This window comes from Bos indicus x Bos taurus, chromosome 10 (assembly GCF_003369695.1).
Source record: "Bos indicus x Bos taurus breed Angus x Brahman F1 hybrid chromosome 10, Bos_hybrid_MaternalHap_v2.0, whole genome shotgun sequence".
Classification (NCBI taxonomy): Eukaryota; Metazoa; Chordata; class Mammalia; order Artiodactyla; family Bovidae; genus Bos; species Bos indicus x Bos taurus.
In genome coordinates this window covers 1,383,769-1,408,000 of record NC_040085.1, presented here as the reverse complement: position 1 = coordinate 1,408,000, position 24,232 = coordinate 1,383,769, and the positions used below count along the sequence as shown (strand labels likewise).

Below are 24,232 nucleotides of genomic sequence, written 5' to 3'. Positions count from 1 at the left end.
AAAACTATACTCTCTTAAAAGTTAGACATAATGTAAATGAAATACTACATGTGAACCGTTGTCCTGCATTCCACTTGCGCTTGCAAAGAAATAAATCTTGCCCCAGCCAGACCTGGTCTTTATCCCCTATGAAGAATACAAGGACCCAATCATGCCCTTGTGGTGGTGATCTGAACAGGAGCCTAGAGGCCTGAATTCTCACCGAGCTCTCCCTTGAACTTGAAGATACGTGACCCTGCTGAGGCTTCCTCAATTCACTTAACTGAAAAGTGAGAGATGTGGGGCAGTTCCCAAAAAATTTAAACATAGAAGTACCACATGTTCCAGCAATCCCATTTCTGGGTATACACACAAAAGACATGAAAGCCGGACTCAAACAGATACTTGTACACCTATGTTCATGGCAGCATCATTCACAATAGCCAAAAGGTGGAAACCACTCAGTTGCCCATGTACAATGGAATATTGTTCAGCCTTAAAAAGGAAGGAAATTCTAATACATGGTACAACTTGGATGAATCTTGAGGACACCGAGCAAAGTGAAACAAGCCAGCTGCAAAAGGAAACAGACTGTATGATTCCACTTATATGGAGTATCCAGGGTAGTCAAAACCAGAGAGAGAGAGAGAGGAGCTCCAGGCAGCGGGAGGAGGCGGGATGAGGGAGTTACTGTTTAATGGGGACAGAGTGTCGGCTTGAGAAGATGACAAAGTTTTGGTGATGGTTACTCAAAAATGTGAATACACTTAATACCACTGAATTTACACTTAAAAATAGTAAACTTTAACTAGTGTATTTTATGGCAAATGCACAGACACAGAAAGGGGTATTAATTAAATGAATTTCAAATCTTGGTTGCACCCTGAAACCTCCTGTGGAGATCTTTCAAAATATCTGTTCATCACCAGGAGTAAGAGGGTGGACACAGTGGGCCTCTGATGTACTGGGGGGCAACACTGATACTCAGGAGGCATTCATGCCAGGAAATGCGCCTGTGCTTCTTAGGGGATTCAACGTCACTGAAGTGATAGGGAACGGAAGCACAGTGCCAGCATGGGCAAGGCTGGGGGACAGACAGGGTGCGGGGATCACAGCCAAAGGAAACAAACATGAGAAACTTGACCAGACCCTGGATCCTCCCCACCCCACCCACCCCCCCAAAAAAGGCTATTAAGTTCAGTTGAGGAAAATCTTCATGTAGAATTTAAAAGTGGATGGTGGACTTGAAGGCATGGTACTGGTGGTACTGAGGAGGGGGCTGTGGAAGAGAATATTCTTGTTGTTGGCCTGTGATGGGGTGAGGTATTTAGGGCTATGCTGTCAGACTGCAGATGCAATAGTGCGGCAAGACGTGGATAGCTGGTGAAGCCACGGGAAAGAGATGGACTTTCAAAACATTGTTCTTTGTGGTTTTGAGGGTTCAAAGATTTTTTAAATAAAAATATCTATGCCACTGCTCTACCCCAAAACAAACAGAATATCTAGGGCACAGGATTCAGAGAAAGAGTGTTTTCTTTGTGAAGCTCCCCTAGAGATTATAATGGGCAGTGAGGTTGACAACTAGGAATTAGATGAGCTCTCAACTGAGATGTGATACAGCATGTACAACAATCAAAAGATGTGCAATTAACCTAAGAGGGTGCCCCACTGTTGATACTGAGCGGCCCTGGGAGATTTCTTCCGTCCCAAATGATCCCAGCGGCCCTGCCTTCCACTCTTCCCATAGTGTAGTGTTAGCTGCTCGGTTGTGTCTGACTCTTTGCGACCCCATGGACTGTAGCCCACCAGGCTCCTCTGTCCATATGGAATTCTCCAGGCAAGAGTACTGGAGTGGGTTGCCATTCTCATTTTCACCCTTGCCCTCAGTTTCTCTCCCCAAAGGCAACCTCTAAAAACATGTTTGCATAACCTTCCAGAGGTATTCACGAGTACACAGGTTAAGTCCGTCTTCCTGTTTGGTTGCTGGGTCTTGTTTGTCCTACTCAACAGATCAAAGGTGCACATTTGCAGAGATTTCAAAACTACTACAGAGAAGCACACTATAAGCTCCATTTCTTTCTCAAAGGTCACTAGTCAAATGTGAAGAGTCACAATCGGAGCCTACTTTGAAGGATAACACATAAGCACAATCCTCCCAACTGCAGGCTGATTCAGACTGACAACACCATATATTCTATTGCAGAACGGAGGAGAACTCTGAAACTGTCCCCAGAAGCAATGCCAAAGCAAGGAAAGGGTTCTTATGTCCCTGGTTCTTGTGAACAGGTGACTGTCTCTTTATACATTCTCTTTAAATATTTTCTCCTTTGGAAAATAAAACTCATTAGTAGATACAGAACAAAACCAAGAGCCTACTGGTATCGGCTGTGTAATGATCATTTCTCAGAAAAACTTTCTAAGAGTTCAGTATGAGCAAGGCTTTGGATTTGATATGGGGAGGGGAGCAGAGTTTAGGGAGTGGGTGAAAGGAGAATTCATATTCCATGACACTGATGATGTGACTGACTTATTACCCCAACCTTGTGAAGCCTGCCTGGCCAGCCCCGGGCCGAGGCAAAGAATGTGGAAGTGATGGACATACCAAGGACCCAGGGAGGAAGCAGTCAAGTCTGGCTAATTCTAATACAGAAGGGTCAATAGGAAACATTGGTATGGGGGAAAAAACACAAAAACTGGTAGAAGAAAGCAGGGAAGGCAGAATGAACGAGTAATCTGACTGTGGGGCCACACAAGAAGCAGCCAAGATTTTCTACATCCAAGGCCTCCAGCATCCCAGTTATGCCCATAGGCTGAGCTTCACCTCAACTTTAGGCCCATGAATCTAAAGCTTCATTACCCTTCTAGAGGCAGTAAGGCCTAAGGGATGTCTAATGAACCAGCATACTTCCTCCTCCTCTTCCTCAACCCCTCTTCTAAATCCCCACAGCACTAGGTAGACCAGAAGGTTGGAGGACCCTCTCATTGAAGTCAGATTCCACAATGTGAATTAGGCATAAAGATTAACACTATTTCAAGCAGTTCCTTCCCATCTCAATACTGTCACGAACGTTTGGGCTCTCCAACCCACAGCAACGATCAACATAACCCTGAAGGGGATAGCAGGATGCCGAGTAACTGCAGAGCGACAATCCCTCACTCCGGTATGCTAGTGACAATTCCACAACCACTTTTAAGATGACAAAAAAATGCAGTGCAAAAATCCAACCCAGCATCCAACCTTATTTGGTAACATTCAACAATAGAGCATGTTAGGTTTGCTTTTGCTTGTTTTTAGTATACACGAAGAAGAATTTGGTCTCCAAATTGACAGACCAACTCCGCCTCCACAGAGATAATTATTTCCCGTGAGTTTATACATTCAAGAAAGCACAGGACGTTTATAGCATTAATTATATGTAAATTTTTAAAAATGTGTGTGGAGCCAAGATTTTAAATCCATTTTCTGTTAACTTGAGATGAGGGCAATGAGGTGGGAAGGCAGGCAAGAGGCAGCAGAGATGAGGGCGATACCCCTCCCCTGACATTCAAGTGCTGATGCCATGGAGACACATTCTGAAAGAGCATTAAATCATTTAACCCTCTGAGCACACACTTTCCCATCGGCACTTTACAGGACAGGAAACGGAGGCACAGAGAAATTAAAGTAGCTTGCCTAGGTTCCACAGAGGGTGAAGGCAAGTCTAAACTCAACATTAAATACTTGCCTGGCAGTCAAATTCTTGAGATTACCTTTAATTGAACTAAAGATAATAGAAACAAGTTCCTCATTCAGACCAGCAATGCAATGCTGACACTTTAAAGCAAAACCTGTAATAACAGCAAATATAGTCTGAGTGTCTTCCTAGGTACCAGGATTCCAGGTTACCAGTTAGGTACTAAACCTAAGCATTACTTAAGTATTTCAAAGATCTGCTGCTTCAATAACATGCAAATCAAGTCCATTTATAAGAAGACGACTAAGGAATTGCCTTAACATTACGTAAGACTGAGTTCACAATCAGGCAATAAAATAAGAGAAGTGAAATGAAATTATTGGGAACTATTCTACCTTAAAAAGGTTGAAGGCAAAAGGGGCAGGGGGCAGCAGAGGATGAGATGGTGGGACAGCACCACCGACTCAATGGGCATGAAATTGAACAACCTTGGGGAGATAGCAGAGGGCAGAGGAGCCTGACATGCTGCAGCCCATGAGGTCACAGAGAGTCAGACACGACTTAGTGACTGAGCAACAACAAATATACCTTAATTTGCAAAAAAAAAAAAAGACATAAAAACGTCTTTCTTTAGAGATTCAGGAGGAACAGGAAAAGACGAACAATTAAAAGTCGTCCTCTTTGGGGATCCTAAGCAAAAAATCAGAGGACTGTCCTATGTTTAATCAAGAGCAAAAAAAACCCAGACCAATAGTTTCCTGTAATGGGGGCATGGTCTGAATGAACTAATTCCTATCAAACAGTATCTCTGCTAACATACTCAACTGATCTCAAAGTTGGGAATGAATGAAAAACACTTTTAAGTTGTCCTGGAGGGGGGGAAAAAAAACAGAACAAGAAGACATCTTCCAACCCTTACTGTCCAGCCCCACCCACACCTACAAGGACTGCAGTCCAGAATGGCCAGGGCTGAGACCTTCCTTATTACACAAACAGGTTATCCAGCTCACTCAGCCTTCCCCACGGCTCCAGAGAGCACCACCTACCCTTAGGCATCTCTGGGGAGTTGACGTCACTTAATCCCTAGTCAGTGGAGATTTGGGACTTTATCATCTAAATCACATTTGTTTCCCAGAAGGGAGAAAAGCAACCTTAAAGCCACACTGAAACAGATCCTATACAGTAAACACAAACCTGGACAGAAATCAATGCCAGGGTTTGTATGCGGTGCTTGTGTGTGCTCAAAATCAAACACTCAAGGAATACTGTAAACAAAGCATTCAGTAACGTGCTCATGTGTTTTTACTTACTTGACAAAAACCTGCCAGCCCTGTGGAAAGGGTAATCTGTGTATTAGGAATGCTTTTTCACCCTTGCACTGGAGCACCAGTGCGTCAGGAGTTACATCAGGAGTGCCTGGAGGGCTTCTGGAAAACGACTTAGAAGGTCTGGGTGGGGAAGGGACTTCACCTTTCCCTCAGGTTCTCAGGGGATGCTCTGCAGCCACGGCAGGAAAACCACTGCACTGACCGCAGAAATAGCTGTCAGTGCCTTTGGGCACCTTGGAAAGAAGGGCCACACACAACCCATGACTGTAAAACTAAGCGAGAGTCCAGGGAGAGCGGTGTCAAACGGGAGGGCCTGCTCATGAACTGGAAACACGGTATTTGCCACTTTCAAACTGAGATGTTCATCTTGTGGATGCCCTAAATCTCCAGTGAAATTTGATAAGAAAAATTATCGTTAAGTCATGGGAGGATGAGTTGTATAAATTGGGGAGAGGTGGAAGAAGCCCTACCCCCTAGATAGTCTGGTTGTCAAGGTCCTTGCCTGGCTATAACTACATTCTCTTTAAAAAACAACACCTGTTTTCAGAGAATTCAGAGAATCTGCCTTCTGAAATGGCTTAGAGTTAGCTGTCTACCTGGCTGGAATCTCCTGGGCACCAGCGAGGCTCCAGATCTACCTCTCTTTGGGTTCGCTGGATGCCACCCGTTCCAGAGCCGTCATCAGGATTTACGTCCATCGTATCCTAAGTGAAACTATAAGACAAACCTGACCGGTATAAACAGGAGCGCGATAAAGGGGCCTCTGAGCAACGAGAGATAGGGCACCCCCCCAACACATACGCAAACACACACACACCCAAACTTCACCCACCCTCTTGCTGCTCCAGGCCCTGTGCGTTCCAACCACACCCACATTCACACCATCCCCCACTTCACCAGGTCACCTGCCCATAAAACCTAATGGAAACTCTCAAAGAACAAAAAGATTCTTCAGGGAGAGACTAGATTAAGCTGCTCTCCTCAAGACAGCACTAACTGTCTTTTGTTGCCTACAAATAAAGGCTTCCATGATAAGTTCCCCTCTGGCTACCCCTCCCTCCACAGGACCTACCCACACCACCTAAACATCAACCCCACCAAACAGCCACGCAACAGGCCCACTGGAATGCCTTTCCATTTTCCTTCCTGACCTCCCTCAAGGCTGTGGTCACAACCTTCATGAGGCACCCCATTTCCCCATCCAAATCCGTCACTTGTGTCTTCGCTTCCACGGAACTTGGAAGCACACCAATAAAAGTAGAGGCATTACTCTTGAACTTCCAGACTGTCTTATAAAGTGTAAGGCTGTAACCATTTTCCTTCATCCCCAGGGTGTTGTGCGTGTCAGATACTCGATTATTGAAATCACCACTGTGTGTTTAGCACTATGTGCCAGACTGCACACTCTTGCGAGTCCCTTGGACTGCAAGGAGATCCAACCAGTCCATCCTAAAGGAGATCAGTCCTGAATATTCACTGGAAGGACTGATGCTGAAACTCCAGTACTTTGGCCACCTGATGCGAAGAGCGGACTCACTGGAAAAGACCCTGATGCTGGGAAAGACTGAAGGCGGGAGGAGAAGGGGACGACAGGGGATGAGATGGTTGGATGGCATCACCGACTCAATGGACATGAGTTTGAGCAAGCTTTGGGAGTTGGTGATGGGCAAGGAAGCCTGACATGCTGCAGTCCATGGGGTTGCAAAGAGTCAGACACGACTGAGCGACTGAACTGAACTGTACTGCCAGGAACATTGGCCACTGTCACAGGAATGCAAAACATCATCCTTCAAGGTATAGGAGAAAACCCCAAGGCTATTCAGGCAGTTAAGGGCCAAGTCAGGATTTAAACTCACATCTACTCAATACCAAACCTTGTGCCACTTCACTGACATTGTTCTGCCTTTTAAGGGAGAAAAACAGAATGGAATGGTAAAGTGAAACAGCACTAGCTCACTGGTTAGTCAACCCACTACAAACCTCTGTCTGATTTCTCATCAACCCTAGACTTTAACGCCTGGCCAGTAGCCTGGCAGGCCACAGTCCATGGGGTTGCAAAGAGTCGGACACGACTGAGCGACTAACACAGAACATGTAATAAAGTGTTTTACAAATTATCCTATTTGGAATCACTGGAGCATACCATTATATTACGGAAAAGCCTTTCTTTCATTTCAGTGCCTCACGATGAGATGGCATGTCTCTACATATACATAAATTGGTTGGATGAAGCCAGGATATACTCTATAAAAAGCCCATGTATTCTTTGATGCTTTTCCTTGGGGGGGTGGGGGGAGGGCAGTTAAAGAGTAAAATAAACTTGAGAGAATCCTGCCCACCTTTTAAAAGAGTACTTTTAAAAGAGCACACTATCCAAATGGTCACAGGTTTCTGCAGTTTGATAAAATCAGGACAAACACCTGAAACAGACAGAAAGAAGGAAGGACACGTCCTTGGACGAGTCAGAGAAGGCAAATTGGCAGCAGCTGGTGAGAAAGACGGACGGGTCTGGAAGCATCAGCTTCCAACCCCCGCACCCCTACCCCCTGTCACGGGTAGCTGTGCGGTTTTGAGACAGTGTCATGGGCTTCGGCTTAGGGAAAACCACTGGTCCTCTCGGAGGTAATAACAAGGAATGCTAACAATGGCACACGAAGCACACAAGCACTTGGTAACTCCACCAACTTCAACTCCACACCAGGTGCTGGCGTGCCTACCCTGTAGGGCTTACCCAACTCAGATCAGAAGTCGAATAGCCTTTGTTTGTCTTTGGTTGCCATGTAGACTTGGTAGGCACCAGATTTGCTTGTACACTAGCCTTGTAAAGAAAATGAGCTGTTGAAAAGCTTATACCGTGGGAAAGTGAGGGGCAAAAGCAAACTAATGGTTCCTTTGAGAAAAAAGGGGTTCGCTAACGCCTGAAACAATGCTAAGTTCTCCAACAAACTGGGTATTACGAGCTTAAATGCTCCCAAACAAGTCACTGGGGCTGAGGACATATGTGATTAAAGTTAAAAGCATACTAAAAGAACACTTTAGCTGGTGACCTGAAAGCACCTTCTGAAAAGCTTAACCACATTAGTGCATGTAGGAGGAACTTCATTTTTTTGTCTATTACAGACTGCATCTCAGGGCAACAGTGCATACACCCCTCCTCCATCTTCGAAGAAAAACACAGACAGACTGTTAGAACCAAGCTGCCCAAAAGTGAAAGTGAAGTCGCTCCATCCTGTCCGACTCTTTGAGACCCCATGGACTATAGCCTACCAGGCCCCTCTGTCCATGGGATTTTCCAGGCAATGGTACTGGAGTGGATTGCCATTTCCTTCTCCAGGGGATCTTCCCGACCCAGGGATCAAAGCTGGGTCTCCCGCATTATAGACAGACGCTTTACCATGTGAGCCACCAGGGAACTTCTTAAACACAGGTGTATTCAATCCTGTTTTATACACCTGAGATTAATAGTTCAGAACTTAACTTTCTAGTACTGGGAAAGCAATAAGAAGCTTAGTAGTGCCGACCACCGAAACACACCAGTCACCAGGTGATTTGGAAATCTCATCATGCGGACAAGAGCATCAGACACTAAAAGTACCAGCCAGAACCTTCTCCTGCAACACACACACAAACACACCCATGCTGGGCTTATGTTACACTTCTTTAAGAGAAGCAAAGAGTGAAACACTGATCATTTACAACATTTCTCATGATTTTGCAGAGGGTAGAAAACCACAGTTCCTGGCACAGATACATTGATTACTGACCCACACGAGGCACTTAAACTTTGACTGGATCATCAGTGATGAGCAAAATCATCTTAGTCACAAGACCCCTCTCTGCTATGGCTGGTCTTTTAAACTGTCAAATAACTGGAAGAAAACTTTTGACAGATCATGGTGGCAGCGTGTCCAGCAAATACATCATAGTTTGTTACAAGAGCATGAAAGTTATCTGCAAATCATTATCTAAGCATAAGTTCCACTTAAATTTAGTTTTGACTGTAGAAAGACTCTCTGGTTGTAATGTTCTACTCACGTCTGAATTAGTATAGCGGCTTCGCCCTTCTCGTTTCCACATCACCTCTACAGAATTGTGTTAGGGAGCTAATACTCCAGTTTAGTTCTGTAGTAACGTCTTAAAGGGCTTCCCTGGTAGTTCAGTGGTAAAGAATCCTCCTGCCAATGTAGGAGACTCAGCTTCTATCCCTGAGTCAAGAAGATTCCCTGGAGAAGGAAATGGCAGCCCACTTCAGTATTCCTGCCTGGGAAATCCCATGGACAGAGGAGCCTGGTGGGCTACATCCAAGGGGCTGCAAAAGAGCTGGACATGACTTAGCAACTAAACAACATCTCAAAAAATAACTTCATAGGTTGCCAAAGGAAGTGGCCAATGTGGAAGAAGCAAGGATCAAATAGAAGCCTATTTAGTTTTAATTCAGTGCGCCAATGTGCAAATCAGGAACACTTTAGCAATCTCTCATGTCAGAAATCTGAGAAGGGAACCTTGAAGAAGAACTCATTGAGAAATCCCTCAAGAACAACACACGATGTGGTATTTCACAGACCCTCAGCCTGGTAGAGAAGAGAGACATCATAACAGCCCTGAACTGAGTTAATTTACTTTGTACAAGAATTACTGAAATAAATGTCAATTCAAGGGGAGGAGAAATGGCAGAACATCAGCCCAGATCTAAAACAAATATAACAGCTTAATTCAAACTACCAAAGAGCTGTTTTTAAAGACCAGTCTCAAATATGTTTTACTAGGAATATGCAGCACTGGAATTTAAATTACTACAATATATATAGGATGTATATATTGAGAATATATATATCCCAATAGGGAGTCTGCTTATCTTTAAATGTTGGGGATGAACCCGGCTTGGTATAGTTCGAGGTTTCATTGAACCCATAACTCACCAAACCCACAAACAAGAAAAAGCACTGCCGTATAACACAACACAGCAAATACAATCCTGTATTCTCCTCTGTTCTTTCTGTGAAAAGCCCAAAGCACTATTTTCAGTCCTGTGTTGACAGAAGGCCCAGAAAGCCAGAAACCGTATATTCTAATACATTATGCCGTCCCCTTTTGCATGGATAGTTGATTAGGTAGTATCTATTAACACTAAGGTGTATTCCACTAGACATCATTTTTAAAATAAACTATGAACATCCTCACACATATAAGAATTTAGATCTTGCATCATTTTATATAAATGATGCTATGACTAAAAATATTTGTGAGGACAGACAGAACAGACTTGTGGTTGCCAAGGGGAAGGGAGGGTGGGGGAGGGATGGAGTGAGAGTTTAGGATTAGCAGATGCAAATTATTATATATATATGGATAAACAAGGCTGTAAAGCACAGGGAACTATATTCAATATCCTGTGATAAGCCATGATGAAAAGGAACACAAAAAAGAATGTATGCCGCTGCTAAGTCGCTTCAGTCGTGTCCGACTCTGTGCGACCCCATAGACAGCAGCCCACCAGGCTTCCCCGTCTCTGGGATTCTCCAGGCAAGAACACTGGAGTGGGTAAAAGAATGTATATATATAACTAAATCACTTTGCTGTACAGCAGAAATTAACGTATTATAAATTAACTGTATTTAATAAAAATATATACATACATATATTTGTGAAGTCGTTTTTCCATCTGTCCACTAGGAAAACTATTTCACTGCTTTGTGATCGCCCATCCCCCAGTTTGAACAATTACTTCCTTCAGTCTGCATCTGATGAGGGGAAAACCCAAAAGTATAGCCCCAAATAGTATCTGACCAGCACTAGTATCGTTGGAGTAAGTACACGGACTATCCTGAATGAAGGAACATAGCAACACAGTAAGCTCCCTGTGAGTTACACCTTGCGTGTCAAAAGCATTCAGGCTGTGGTCTCTAAGTGGTATTTGTCCTCACACAAAATAGAAAAGCCTGTTTGCTTTTCTAACTTCTCCATGAAAGAGAACGTCTGAAATATACGATGTGTATGATACAAATCTTCCCCAGTGGCACCGTGGTAAAGAATCTGCCTGCCAATGCTGGAGACACAAAAGACTCGGCTTTGATCCCTGGGTCAGGAAGATCCCCTGGAGGAGGAAATGGCAACCCCCTCCAGTATTCTTGCCTGGAGAATCCCATGGATAGAGGAGCCTGGCAGGTTACAGCCCACGGGGTCGCAAAGAGTAGGGCACGACTGAGCAGGCAGACACATTATACACATACCACCTTCAGCTCTAGACCTACTTGCAGGAAAATGGTGGTAACAGCAAGTGACCTCCTCTAACAAGACACTCAACTCAAACAGTGCCGTTTAGTTCAGGAGATCTCTAAGTGTAGCTGTTGATCTGAGGTTTCATTCAGCTGATGTTGTACCTTTTAAACAAAATAATGATATTTAATGCAATAAAAAGAATCCATGAACATACACCATTTATGAATCTGGTATCAAACTCATAGAAGTGTTCATTTTAAGGACATAATAGGCTATTGTGTTAAAGCCTTAAGAGTTCAGGGCGGTCATAAAGTCTGGAAATTGGCAACTACTTTCCATTTTTTACTATGTCATGTGACCAAAGAATGCCTTCCGGGGGGGATTCCAAATAGATGGTACACCACTCATTACATCAAGCTCCTAAGTAAAGTTAGACGAGGATTTCCAAAGCAAGTGGCTACACAGAATGCTCTTCACACTTACAGGATCTCAACCTACTTGACAGCCAAGTCTAGGAGCACTCTAAAACCGCAGGTGCGTTGAATGAAAACCAAGTGTCATCACAGATGCTCATGTAGGGAAATGGGTGGAAATGCAGCATTAACGCACTGCGTTCTTGTACGTTTGCCCAGCACACTCAACTAGCAAGGCACAACACCGAACAGATCATGGTTTAAGATATGACATCAAAACCCCTTTTTCAATGCATACTCGCCTAGTTTCCACACATTGTGATCATCTTATAATTTGACACAATGAAGCTGCCAGACACTCTGGGAGCTTGATGTATCCAGGACTTTCACCAATCTGATGAATGGCTGACATCCTCTGGATGAACACATCCCAGCTCAAGGAACTCTGCCCTCTGAGTGGTTTAGCAAAGTGCAAACTCAGGCTGCAGAGGGCAGGCCTGGGGTTAAGTGTTAAATGCATCTCCCTAGAGGCCAGAGGCCGCAGCTGACTCCTCACTGGCTGACACAGGAAAGGTCACCTGGGAAAACTCATCTCTGATGTTCCCTTCCAAGGCCCCAGAGGAGAGAAGCCAGGGTAAGCAGGCCGACTACTCCCTTTTTATGAGGCAAGCCTGTGGCCCTCACGACAAGTCAGAACCACAAAAGGTAACCTTGCAGCAGGAATCACCACCTTAACCCAAACCTGCTACCCCTGCCACCAAGGCCAGCCCGGGCAAAAGATTAACCTGTGATCCGCGACCATGGGTTCACCAACCTTGTTGAGAAAGAGGGAACGCGCCAACTTTCTGTTTGTTTTAAAGGAAATACTTCCTGGCACATGTTTGGTAAAGACTCTGAACTCTGCACATGAAGCCACGTGGTTGGATCTAATCTGGCTCTATCCACTGAACGATCAGCCAAAGCAACGTCCTTCTGACGGTAGCCCCTGGCGGGGTAATCGACAGGGTCTCATTCAAGTCACGCGGCTCCAACCGGATCCCAGGGAGCCCAGCGCCGCGTCCTGTCGGCGCTGCAATCCTCCCGCGCGCCGCACAGTCCCCGCAGGGCCCAGGGGAGGCGGGGGACGGAAGGCGGGGTGGGAGGAATGGACCGGAGGTGCAGCTTTAAGCTGCAGCAGGAAAGGACTCCCAGCTCCGGCGGCCCAGGTGAAGCTCTAGGGAGCCGCCGTAGAAGGAGATGCCAGGCCTTCCAGGAACGCTGACGCTGCCACTAGCAGGATGCGCGGGCACACTACTAACGGAGCCCACCTGTAGCCACAACAAGCAAACTTTCCTCCCCTTCTGAGTTGGAAGAATCGGGTCCCTAACGCCACCCCCTGGCCCGAGCCAGCAATGGCTGGGAGCTCCGCGGGATCCTCACCTGATACCCCTAAACCCCCAACTCGGTGTGTTTCAGGGCGCAGACCCAGTTCTGCCTCGCGCCACGGTGGAGTGTGCAGGGGGGAGGGACTGGGGTGCCAGCTGGGTATTATGACTGTGGGGAGAGCCGGAGGACGCCGCTCACCAGCCTTTGCAACTCCAACTCCCAACTTTGCCAGCCACCCAGCCGCTGCCCCCCTGTTCCTCTGCGGCGCGCACTCGGCTCCCCCGGCTTCTAAGCCTTCCTTCGGGGAGAAAGCCCCCCAAAGTCAGCGGATCCCCGCGCGCCCAGAGGACTTACAGCCATAGCGAGGTCTCTGCAGGGACGGCTGGTCCTCGTGGGGCATCCTGCGAGGCTCTGGGGGCCCGCCCGGGGCGCGCCCCCCGCGGCTCCCCTCGCTGGCCAGGCTCGCCGCTCCGCGCCCCGCCGGCGCGCTCGTATCCGGCTTCTCGCTGTGCCCGCCTGGCCGCCCGAGATAGGCGCCCGGCTGGCTCGGTGCGCCCTCGTCAGCGCCCGCAGCCGCCGCCGCGCGCTGACACCCGGGCAAAAGTGAACTCTCTTCCCTCGCTCGCTCTGGGCCGCCGCCGCCGCCTCCCGGGCAGGTTTCCTTTCTCCCTCCAGCCCGACCCCGTTATCCACCGCGCTGAGAGCGCGCGCCGCCGCGCAGCGACCTCTACCGCCCGCGGGGCGCAGCGCCCGGGCGCCTGGACCCGCCCCCGTCCGGCCCCCGGGCTTGGAGGAGGGGGCTGCGCTGCTCCTGGGCCGGGATCCCCTGCAGCTGGGGCCCGCGGCCGCCCCGCCTGCTTTTTCACTTGTGGAGCGTTAAGAGGGTGGAAGTGAACCTCCGCGGAAAAGAGCAAGAAAAACCGCAGAAGATACAGCCAGCCCCAGCCGTCCGGGGTGTTGCTCAGTTACAGAGGGACAAACAGCGTGGTTCCTTTTCCTCTGGGGAGATTGCGCCTTGACTTTTTTTTTTTTTTCGCTGCAAACGTTGTTTCTGTGACTCCTTTTCTATAAAATACAGGGTTCCCCTTTCATGACCAGAAACTGAGAGTGTGTGTCTGTTGGAGGGAAAAGATAAACACTCCCCGAGCAACCACTCAAAACCACAAAAAAAGCCCATCCTGGGCTCACCTTCGGCCCGCTCCCCTCCCCCAAGAACTATGGCCCAGCCCAGCTGGGGTCGACGCCACAAAAACCTTTTCCGGCTAAGCTTTTAAGGAAATTAAACTGCATGTGGCAGTTTTTAAAGTTTGGTTTTTAGTGTTTTTTTTTTTTTTTTTTAAATGCAGTCACCTGGAGCTGTTTTTCTGTGTGTCTCGGAGTGAAAAGATTTGGAGGCAAGTGGAACTCTTCTATACTGGTGACCTCATGTGCTTGTCAAACGTGGAATGTATGGGTTGACCAGATGGCTGGTCAAATAAAACAACCTAAGTGGAGATACAAGAGATGATTTTGTTGGAGAAAAGGTGGCATAGTGACACTAAGCGTTTTTAAGTCTGCGAAGATCAGGGTGGCCAGCTGGTTCCTTCTCAAACGTGTGGAAACTCAGATTCCAGGGCCCCATCCTCAGAGCTTCCAGTTCAGTTGGGTCTGGAACAGGGCTCATGAATCTGCATTTCTAACAAGCTGCCCTGTGATGGTAGAAAAAAAGCAGGAGGGATCTCAGTTGGCTTCAGGGGAATGTGTTCTGATGGAAGAGCAAGGGGATTCTATCCCACTCTTCTCTCTTTTTTTTCCCCTGGAGTCATGAGATTCTCAGCGGGTTAGAATGGGTTGAGTGGGAGCTTTCTCCCTAAAAAGCAGAGGCCCCTTCTTATAAGAGCAGTTCACAGGTGAAATAATCACATTTTGAGGCACAGCACTCCGTCAGCGTTCAGCCAGACAGGGGCATATTCAAGGGGAATTTCCTGTGTTTCTGGACATGCTGAATTGGATATTTCAAGTTCATTTCATCTCAATGATTCCATGTATTAAGTACTAACAATTAAGCCCTTACTCACACATTATCAATTTTCAGGATGAGTGTATGATTTAGGACCCAAATAAGTGGGTAGTCTATGTATTTAAGGGTTTCCCTGGTGGCTCCGTCTATGGGGTCGCACAGGATCGGACACAACTGAAACGACTTAGCAGCAGCAGCAGCAGCTGGTGGCTCAGCACCTGCAGTGCAGGAGACCTGGGTTTGATCCCTAGATCAGGAAGATCCCCTGGAGGAGAGCATGGCAACCCACTCCAGTATTCTCACCTGGAGAATCAACATGGATAGACAAACCTGGCAGGCTACAAAGAGTCAGGCATGACTGAGGGACTTTTTTTTTTCTTTTTTTAATGTATTTAGAGGTGGGAGGAAAATCACTGTAAACCAGAATGGTCAAGGAAGATGATAGCATTTGAACATATGGTTTGAGGTGGACCTTGAAAAAATGGGTAAGAGTTGGATGCAGAATGTCTATTTCTGAAGGACAGGCAAGAACAAGGGAAATGGGGGTGGTACATGAGGCTGAGTGAGGGTGGGAACTTTGAAGCTGGTTTCAGATCATAGAGGTCACTGAAGGTGGGCATAAGAGGACTGGATATTATCAGAGAAGTAATTGAGAGCTCAAAGTTTTAGGGCGTGGGAGCAGCATGATGCAACAGAATTTAGGGAAGAGGAATCTTGCAGCAGATAATAGGATGGATTGGAGTGGGGCAGCTGGAGGTACTGACACCAGGTGGAAGGGGCTGTGGCAGAGCTGGAAGAAGGAAGCGAGGAGTTTCAGTGAGGTTGATCTGAGGCCAGCAAGACTGAAAAAGAGAGTTTTAATACAAAGCAGTTGGTGCCATCAATATATAAATATCACCAAATGTAATAAGTAAATATCTGTTAATGGTAGAAGGTGAAGATTAAAACAAAAATATGTGGTGTGCAGGAGAGTGGTTCTGAGTTCACATTCCAGCTGTCAGCTCTTCTCTGAAGGCTCTGGGGAGGTTTCAAAGCTCTGTCATGGCTAACGTTTCTATGGAAAACTTAATGCTAAGAAGAAATTGTAAAAGCAAATGCTCTTGATTTTTTTTGCAAGTGCTGAAATTAGTCTTTTGGATTTCAGTCTGCGTTCACTGGGTAACAGTACTATCTCACAGATCGCTTCTCTGCAGTATCTCAGGAAAGAAACCTTGTCTGCAGAATTCTGGGCTATTTTCTCTTAGGGTTTGACCCTGGAGGAGAGTGATTCAAATAAACACAAGGCAAAGTGCCGGCTTACTTTGCCATCTGACTATGCTTACGCAAATATTAAAACAAAACTGAGGCCATCTAATGAAAAATGTTTTTTTAATAAACCAAGAAGAGTTTTTTCTTTCATGTAAAACAAAAGATGACACTGGAAAACTACTAGACCTGGTAAAACAATTTTTTAAGCCTATTATTTTATTTTTCGAAATATTTTTTATTTACTCATTTGGCAGTGCTGGGTCTTAGTTGCAGCACATGGGATCTTCAGTCTTTGTTGAGGCATGCAGGATCTAGTTCCCTGTCCAGGGATCGAACCCAGGCCCTTTGTATTGGGAGCCAGCGTCTTAGTCACTGGACAACCAGGGAAGTCTCAACATTATTTTAAAAATGATTGTTTTCAGAGGCCATCTGTCTCAGGAGTAGTTGAAATGAGTTATCTGGAAAAAAAAATGCAGCTTTGTTTTTATAACAAAACAGACTATTCACATCAAGAGCATCAAACAGGATTTTAAAAGTATTTTTGAATAAAGATCATGGCATTTAACATTCCAGCCACCTTTGAAATGATCTGGTCATTTTCCAATAATATCATGTTATGGATCATTTTAACATTTTTACCGAATAGTGACCAATGTGTTTTCAAAAGCATCACCCAAAGAAGTAAGTCATGAAGAAATGACAGGAAAGAAATCATTCCAGCCTTTCTCAAAGTCCTAGAAGACTTTGGGTTGTTAAAATTTTCTAACTTATTCCCTGTCCCAGAAAAAGATGCTTAGCAGGAGCAGGATCTGCGTTTTATTGCAAAAGAGACCTCTGTACCTAAAAAGGGAATGTTACAGTCCAAATTAGATTTCAAAAAAGAAGAAGAAGAATATGAACAGAAATAAGTGTAACAGCCAGTGTTTCAGTTCTCAAAAACAAAAGCCTGGTAGTAGTATCAGGGTAGGGGATAACTGTAGAACAGGTGGCCTCTACGCATCATTTTATGGCCAAGGAAACAGAGAGGCATAGAAAAGTTGCATGGTTTCCACAGAAGAAAAGAAGCTTAGTGACAAGTCAAGTCTTCTGACAGTCTCTGTCCATTGCCTGACTCTTACATCCCTTTGTGGAACACAGTCTTAATTGGCAGATGAGAGGCAGGTAAACTTCTAGCTGACCTAGGAGAGCTTGGCCATTTTGAAAGAAGCTTGACTATCAGAGAATGAACATGAAGATACCCATTGTGTTACTAACCTGGACTCTTGGATTCTTGAATCAATAGAGACCGATAAGAGGCCATATGAGAAATTCAGGCAAGGCTTTGTTGGGACTCATGCTGCAGCAAGAGAGAACGAAAACCAAAAACAGGTGCCCTTGTTCATAGCGCTACCTGAGGAGGGTGGGGTGGTTCCTTAAAATGCGATGAGGGCAGGGGCGGATTGGTAGATCAGGCGGAAAAGGGTGGTTTGGGTGGTCTGCCTACTGCCTTGGTGGAGCTGTGTGCAGGGATCATGCACGGTACCCTGCTTTTGCTCATGGCGCCTCGGAAATGGCACTTGGCCTTTTTGCCTCTTATTGTTCATAACTGTCCCGGCCATGCGTGCATGCAGGTTTTTCCAGCCCCTCATTATTTCTTTGCATTCTGTTGCTCTAGGAGATGTTTGTCCAGGACATTTGACCCTCCAGTAAAGGGTCCCAGGTCGCATCCTGTCTCAATTAGGTGACAAAATGATAAAGTATAACAAATGTGGAGAGTTAGGAGTTCTCATATGATGTTGGGAGAAGTGTCCTTTGGGTAATTATTTCTAGGTATAAGCTGGTCCTCTCTGGTTAAAGAGGTACATTTTGTGAAATCCAGCAATTCCATGTCTACTAAGATCCTTTAGAGAAACTCCCACATACAGGGAAACATATACAAAATGGTCATTCCAGGGAAAAACAGCCTAAAGGTCATCTAGTGGCAGAATAAATACATTGTGACACATAAAAATAGCAAATGATAAACATGTGATGCCAATTATATGCAGTTAACAAACATACAAAATAACATTACATAATAGACATAGAGACATATGCCTTTGGTAAAAGTATAACAAATGTACACACAAAATATGCCAATTTTAGAATAGCAATAACTTCTGAGAAATTAGGGAAAGGGATGGAAGCTGAAAAGGTAGACAAGGAACATCAAATATATATATTACATTTAATTTCCTTTTAAAACACTGAAGCAAAAATGGCATTTGTTGTATCCAGGTGGTATGTATGCACCTTCTTAATGTATTAAATTAAAACATTAAAATCTCTCTCTGTGTTTGGAATGCTTTTCAAGATATTTTTTTAAAAAGAAACAAGCATTTTGTTAGTAGAGTCAAATAGAATTAATGTCTTTGTCGGTTTACTGCTTTTTGAAATTCAGCTTAATTTTCTTGAGTAAGGCAAATCTATACTACTTCAAAATAAAGCCTCATTGAGATAAACCTTTTGATGATGGCAATCTGAATAAACAAACACACATATCCTTCAAGAAAGGTACTTATTATCTGGGTAAGGGATTGTGGCTCCCACCCCAAAACTCAGCTGCCCCCTAAGGCGCTGCTGGGACCCACTTCCTGGTGACCAGCTTCTCCATTTGAGGACTGGTTAATGACTCCTGGTCTTCCGGTTCAAACAGAACAAGGGACAGCTCTTGCCTTCATGAATGGGGGGAGGGTTGACCCTAGGTCTGGTCTGTTGTGTAAGCAGAAATTGCCACACTTTGACAAAGCACTGCTTAAATATTTTGGTGGGGCGGCCTCCACTTTAAAGTTTTTGAGGAGGGTTGGGGGGGGATTAGTCAACCAGCTGCTAAAGCTCAGTTACTCAGCTTGTTAAGAGTTAACTTCACATCTGGATCTAGTCAGTGTGAGGCTGAGTGCAAAAGCCAACAGAGAACCAAGGAATACCATAGCAAGGGAGGCAGACATGACCAGCGCATGCCTTTTGTCATAAATATAACTGTCACCTCAAGCTCAGCAGGTAAAAAATCAGAATCACCCAATTCCGTGTCTCCCCCCATCTACCAATGGGTCTTTTCTCTTTCTACCTTCCTCTGTTAATACAAACATTTCCAGTCACTTAGATTTTTGAAGTTTTGATCTCCATCATTTTGGATTCCTCCAGGATCACAGCTCAGTATCCAGTTAGGCACTAAGGTGTGATGTTTTGTGTGTGTGAATATCTCTCTTGCTTATTAATGCATCTTCATTTTTTTTTTATTCACATAGTCACCACTACCACTCCACTTTGGTGCAATCTCTCAGCTGGGCTGTATCGATGGCTAGTCCTGCATCAGTTTTTTTCCTTCTTGCAATTTAACTTCATTTTTTCCCCTTCCTCTAAATTCCTATATCAAATATTTTTATTTGTACTCTCCTTTGAGCCTTTAGCAAATGCTACTCTAGTCACTATTTATGTTTTTATTGTTGTCTTGATTAAAAAAAAAAAAAGTTAGCACTTGGGAAACCCAGATTTCAACTTTAGTTCCCAAATAGTAAATGAAAGAAGTAACCCCGGAGGGCTGAAGATAGCAGTGTGGAAAGTTATAGCTGTTGAAAGTCTGCTGATTTTCCAGGTGTTTAATTCCAAGCTGGGATTTTTTTTTTTTTCCTAGAGACTTTGACAGTCTAAAAATTGAGAGCTTTCATGGAGGTGGAATTTGACCTTTGTCTAACATGAAGCTTTTGACCTTTTGAACACAGTAGGTGTTCACAGTAGACAATCACAGTAGAAATCTATTTGGTTCTGGGCAAGTGCTGACATCAACAAATAGGGTCTGCCTACTACACATAAAGATTATCATATGATCTCTACAGTTTCTAAGCCGTGTCAGTAAAACCAGCTAGCTGGGGAAGGCTTCTGAAATCAGTTGGCTCTGGCTGCTATAACAAAATACCATAGACCAGGAGGTTTAAACAACAAACCTTGTTTCTCACGCTTCTAGAGGCTGGGAAATTCAAGATCAAGGTGCCAGCTGATTTGGTTCCTGACGAGAGGCTTCTTCCTGGTTGACAGACGGCCATCTTCCCATTAGGTCCTCACGTGGCCCTTTGGAACATGAGTGCAGGGAGGGGGCGGGGGAGAGGGAGAGACAGGAGGGAGAGATTTCCTGCAGCTTCCTTTTCAGCAGGGCATTAATCCCATCATGAGTTGTTATTGTTCAGTCACTCAGTCATGTTGACTCTTTGCTACCCCGTGGACTGCAACACACCAGGCTTCCCTGTCCTTCACCAACTCCCGAAGCTTGCTTAAACTCATGTCCATTGAGTCGGTGATGCCATCCAACCATCTCAACATCTGTTGTCTCCTTCTCCTCCTGCCTTCAATCTTTCCCAGCATCAAGGTCTTTTCCAGTGAGTTGGCTCTTCACATTAGGTGGCCAAAGTAGTGGAATTCAGCCTCAGCATCAGTCCCTCCAATGAATATTCAGGACTGATTTCCTTTAGGATTGATGGTTGGATCTCCTTGTAGTCCAAGGGACTCTCAAGAGTCTTCTCCAACACCACAGTTCAAAAGCATCAATTCTTTGGTGCTCAACCTTCTTTATGGTCCAACTCTCACATCCATACATGACCACTGGAAAAACCATAGCTTTGACTAGACGGACCTTTGTCAGCAAAGTAATGTCTCTGTCTCTTAATACGCTGTCTCAGTTGGTCATAGCTTTTCTTCCAAGGAGCAAGTGTCTTTTAATTTCATGGCTGCAGTCATCATCTGCAGTGATTTTGGAGCCCAAGAAAATAAAGTCTGTCACTGTTCCCATCATGAGAGCCCACCTAATTTAACTCTAATTTCCTCCTTGCTTCCAGGTTGCTCAGTGGTAAAGAATCTGTCCGCCAATGCAGGAGACCCAAGAAAAGCAGGTTGGATCCCTGTGTTGGGAAGATCCCATGGAGTAGGAAATGGCAACTCACTCCAGGATTCTTGGCTGGAAAATCCCATGGACAGTGGAGTCTGGCGGGCTCACTGAGTCAGACAGGACTGAGCATGGGCACGAATTTCCTCCTTAAAGGTCCCACCTCCAAATATCACCACTCCATCACATTGGGCTCCAACTAACGAATTTGGGGTATTGGACGGGAAGGACACATTCAGTTCATGGTACCTTTTTTCATTTTTCTAAAGTGTCTATAAGTATGTTGGAGTGTCACAGTTATTTTACCAGATCTCATCTTCTATAGTTTTGGGAGAATTTACTATGAAGGAAGACCACGTAGGCAGAGTTGAAGCTTAAGGCAGGAACCTCCCGCTGGTCAGCCACAAGGTCCAGTGGGGGAGGGGAGGGAAGGCAGGACAGTCACGACAAAAAACACTGCCTAATGTTCTGTCATTTTAAGCTCTGACTGTTCAGCATGAGGTTTCACAAAGCCCTCAGCCCTTCTCCCCAAGTGTTACACACACTCCAGTGGTGTTTATTTAAATTATCTTAAGGTGAATTTAAATTGTTTTTACTTTGAGAGTGAATTCTACAGACACTTGAAAGAATTAAGGACATTCTTAGCAGCAAAATTAAACAAAATAGACAGAGTTAGGAATTTATCTTCTGCAAACTATAACGTTAACTTCAAGTGTCTTTTTTAAATGTGGTGAATTAAGCTCTTCTGAACGTCTGGAGTTTATATCTTCTCAGAATATCTGTTAATTAGTATAAACTTGAGTTCTAAAATAATGTTTCCTTGAAATTACGTGAGGTGCTTTGCAAAGAAGAAAGAAAGCAGTTAGCTGCCTCTAGCTAGAAATGCTTTGGAGAGAAGGATCTGTCCAGTAGGTGAAGAGCCCTTTTCAAATAACCAACAAAACCTTTGATGACAAAATTTTTCAAAATTTAGCCCCAATTCTCATGCAAATCCATTCCAACATTACCAAACATGTACCTAGGATGGTAAACTTCTCATGGACCAGAAGATCTGAGCTCATTTTAATTTTGTAACTTTTACATTAATTAGTTTGTAAACAAATTTACAAATACCTGTTTTCAATCTAAATGACTTTTTCAGTTTTCATTCTATTTTAACATTAGTAGGAATTTTTTCTAGTTCTTCTTTTTAGTGCTTCTCTATGATAATACAGATTTAATTCAGCTAAGCCTGGGTATCCACTCTGTGGCAGGGTCTTAAGCAGTTTTATAGTATTTGGCCTCAAAAATTGGGTTTTGGAATTTGACTCTTGTTAACTTCCCTTGATTGAGTTGTTCAGTCCCTTAAAAAAATCCCCAGGATATGGTGGCCAAGAGCCCACAAAGGGAAGAGGTCACACTTCCCCTCTCCTCCTCCTCTGTAACCTCACACCAGGAGGGCGCTGGCACCAATTCTTCTCCTATGATGCCTCTAGCAGGCTTCATTGGTGCCTCTGATGACGGTTCTATTTTAGAACATTTTTTAAAAAAAGAAAGAGAAGAGCTGATATATAAAGGTACTATTTCCAGGTAATTTTCATTTATTCTTCAAAGAGATTTTGGGTCTCTATGACTTGTGGCTCCTAAAAAAAATCATCTGTTGTTCTAGTTTAACAGCTCTTCAATTTTTTCCACTGCTTGTACACACGGTACTTGCATATAGGAGATGGCTAGATAGATGAGCTGTGATCAGTCGTGTCTGACTCTTGTGACTATAGCCCACCAGGCTTCTCTGTCCATGGAATTTTCCAGATAAGAATACTGAAGTGGGTTGCCATTTCCTTCTCCAGGGGATCTACCCAACCCAGGGATCTACCCAACCCAGGGATCGAACCTATGTTTCTTGAGTCTCCTACATTGGCAGGTGGATACTTTACCACAGCACCACCTGGGCAGTCCTGATAAATATGTGTCATATCCATGGATGATTAACTTCAAAAGTTAATCCAAAATTAATGTCTTAGTGCATCCTCATCACTTGCCTCTCTCAAACTGGGGTCCTGAAATCAATTTCTTGCCAGTCCCTGAGTCTTTGATGCCAACAAACCCTATAGTGAAGGGAAACTCAAGGAAAACCCCATATCTGACAAATGATCACACTTGTAAACAGCACCTGGCTTTGGTAGAGAGTGAAACCTTGGTAGTAGACCTCTATGTAAAGTAGTAAGTGCATGCATTGCAAAATCTCTCCCCTAAGAGCAGCAGCATCACAAAAGTATACGTAATACTAGCACAGATTCAGAGGGCAGGTGGGCAACTGTGATGTCTCTGAGAAGGAAAAACGCAATGGCTTTCAATGCAAGGCCATTCATTCCAACCAGCCAACCAGTTCAACTGCCAGCAATAGTCTCATGAAACAAAATGAAAGTATGCATTTGTCCTTCCTGAGAGCCGCCCATCAGGGACAGGACCCTGGAAAAAGCCCTGTGGTAACAGCAGGTCATTATGCAGCGGCTCCAGGAATGGCAGTAGGGCTCAAACGTTACCGTTCTAATCGCTCTGCTGTCTAGGTACCAGGGCGAAAGAGAGGAGGGGTCAGGAAAAACCCAAGCCGCAGAAATAAAGGTAGAAGAATGACAGGTTACACCTCATAACAGAAAAAGAGAAAACACTCCCAAGCCCATAGGGATCATGGCAGGTGTTGAGATGAGTGTAGCATCAAGAAAATACTCTCTCGGGGCAGAGTGTGATACTGGTTTCCACTTGGTGGCTTGGAAGAAGAGAGCTTTGATGGAATTCACTGTCCTGTGTCCTTCTCTGTTCAGTTCAGTTCAGTTCAGTTCAGTCGCTCAGTCGTGTGCGACTCTTTGCGACCTTCTCTGTTAGCAGCTTCTAAATGACAGCAGGCAAAGCTGTAAGTATCGGAGGAGAAGCCAAAGAGAAATGATCAACATGGTTAGCTGCTTGGGGGAAAAGAGGCCAGGATGGGACCTTTAGGAGAATCATCCAGCTTCTTAGGATGCGACTGGGAGAGCCCCGCTTTCACTTGGGGAGGGGAAAATGAGTTGGGAACCATGACAAAACCATGCCCTGAAAAGAGTGTCTGTGAAAGAAGCTCCATCTCAACAAGTGAA

At 44.9% G+C, this 24,232-nt stretch overlaps 1 protein-coding gene and 1 long non-coding RNA gene across 2 annotated transcripts in view; both read right to left on the bottom strand.

Annotated features, from left to right (window-relative positions):
- IQGAP2 (IQ motif containing GTPase activating protein 2) overlaps window positions 1–13,653 on the bottom strand; it is a 307,119-nt gene extending 293,466 nt beyond the window's left edge. The window contains exon 1 of the mRNA XM_027552911.1: window positions 13,333–13,653. Within this exon, the coding sequence (XP_027408712.1) occupies window positions 13,333–13,378 (46 nt within the window). The 5' untranslated portion in view covers window positions 13,379–13,653. The remainder of the gene's footprint in view (window positions 1–13,332) is intronic.
- A 2,844-nt stretch (window positions 13,654–16,497) lies between these two features.
- LOC113899305 lies at window positions 16,498–20,431 on the bottom strand. Its single transcript, XR_003512893.1, has 3 exons — window positions 20,188–20,431; window positions 17,480–17,561; window positions 16,498–16,683 (listed from the first exon to the last, which is right to left on the bottom strand). It is a non-coding gene; the product is annotated as an uncharacterized LOC113899305 (long non-coding RNA).
- Window positions 20,432–24,232: the final 3,801 nt, after the last annotated feature.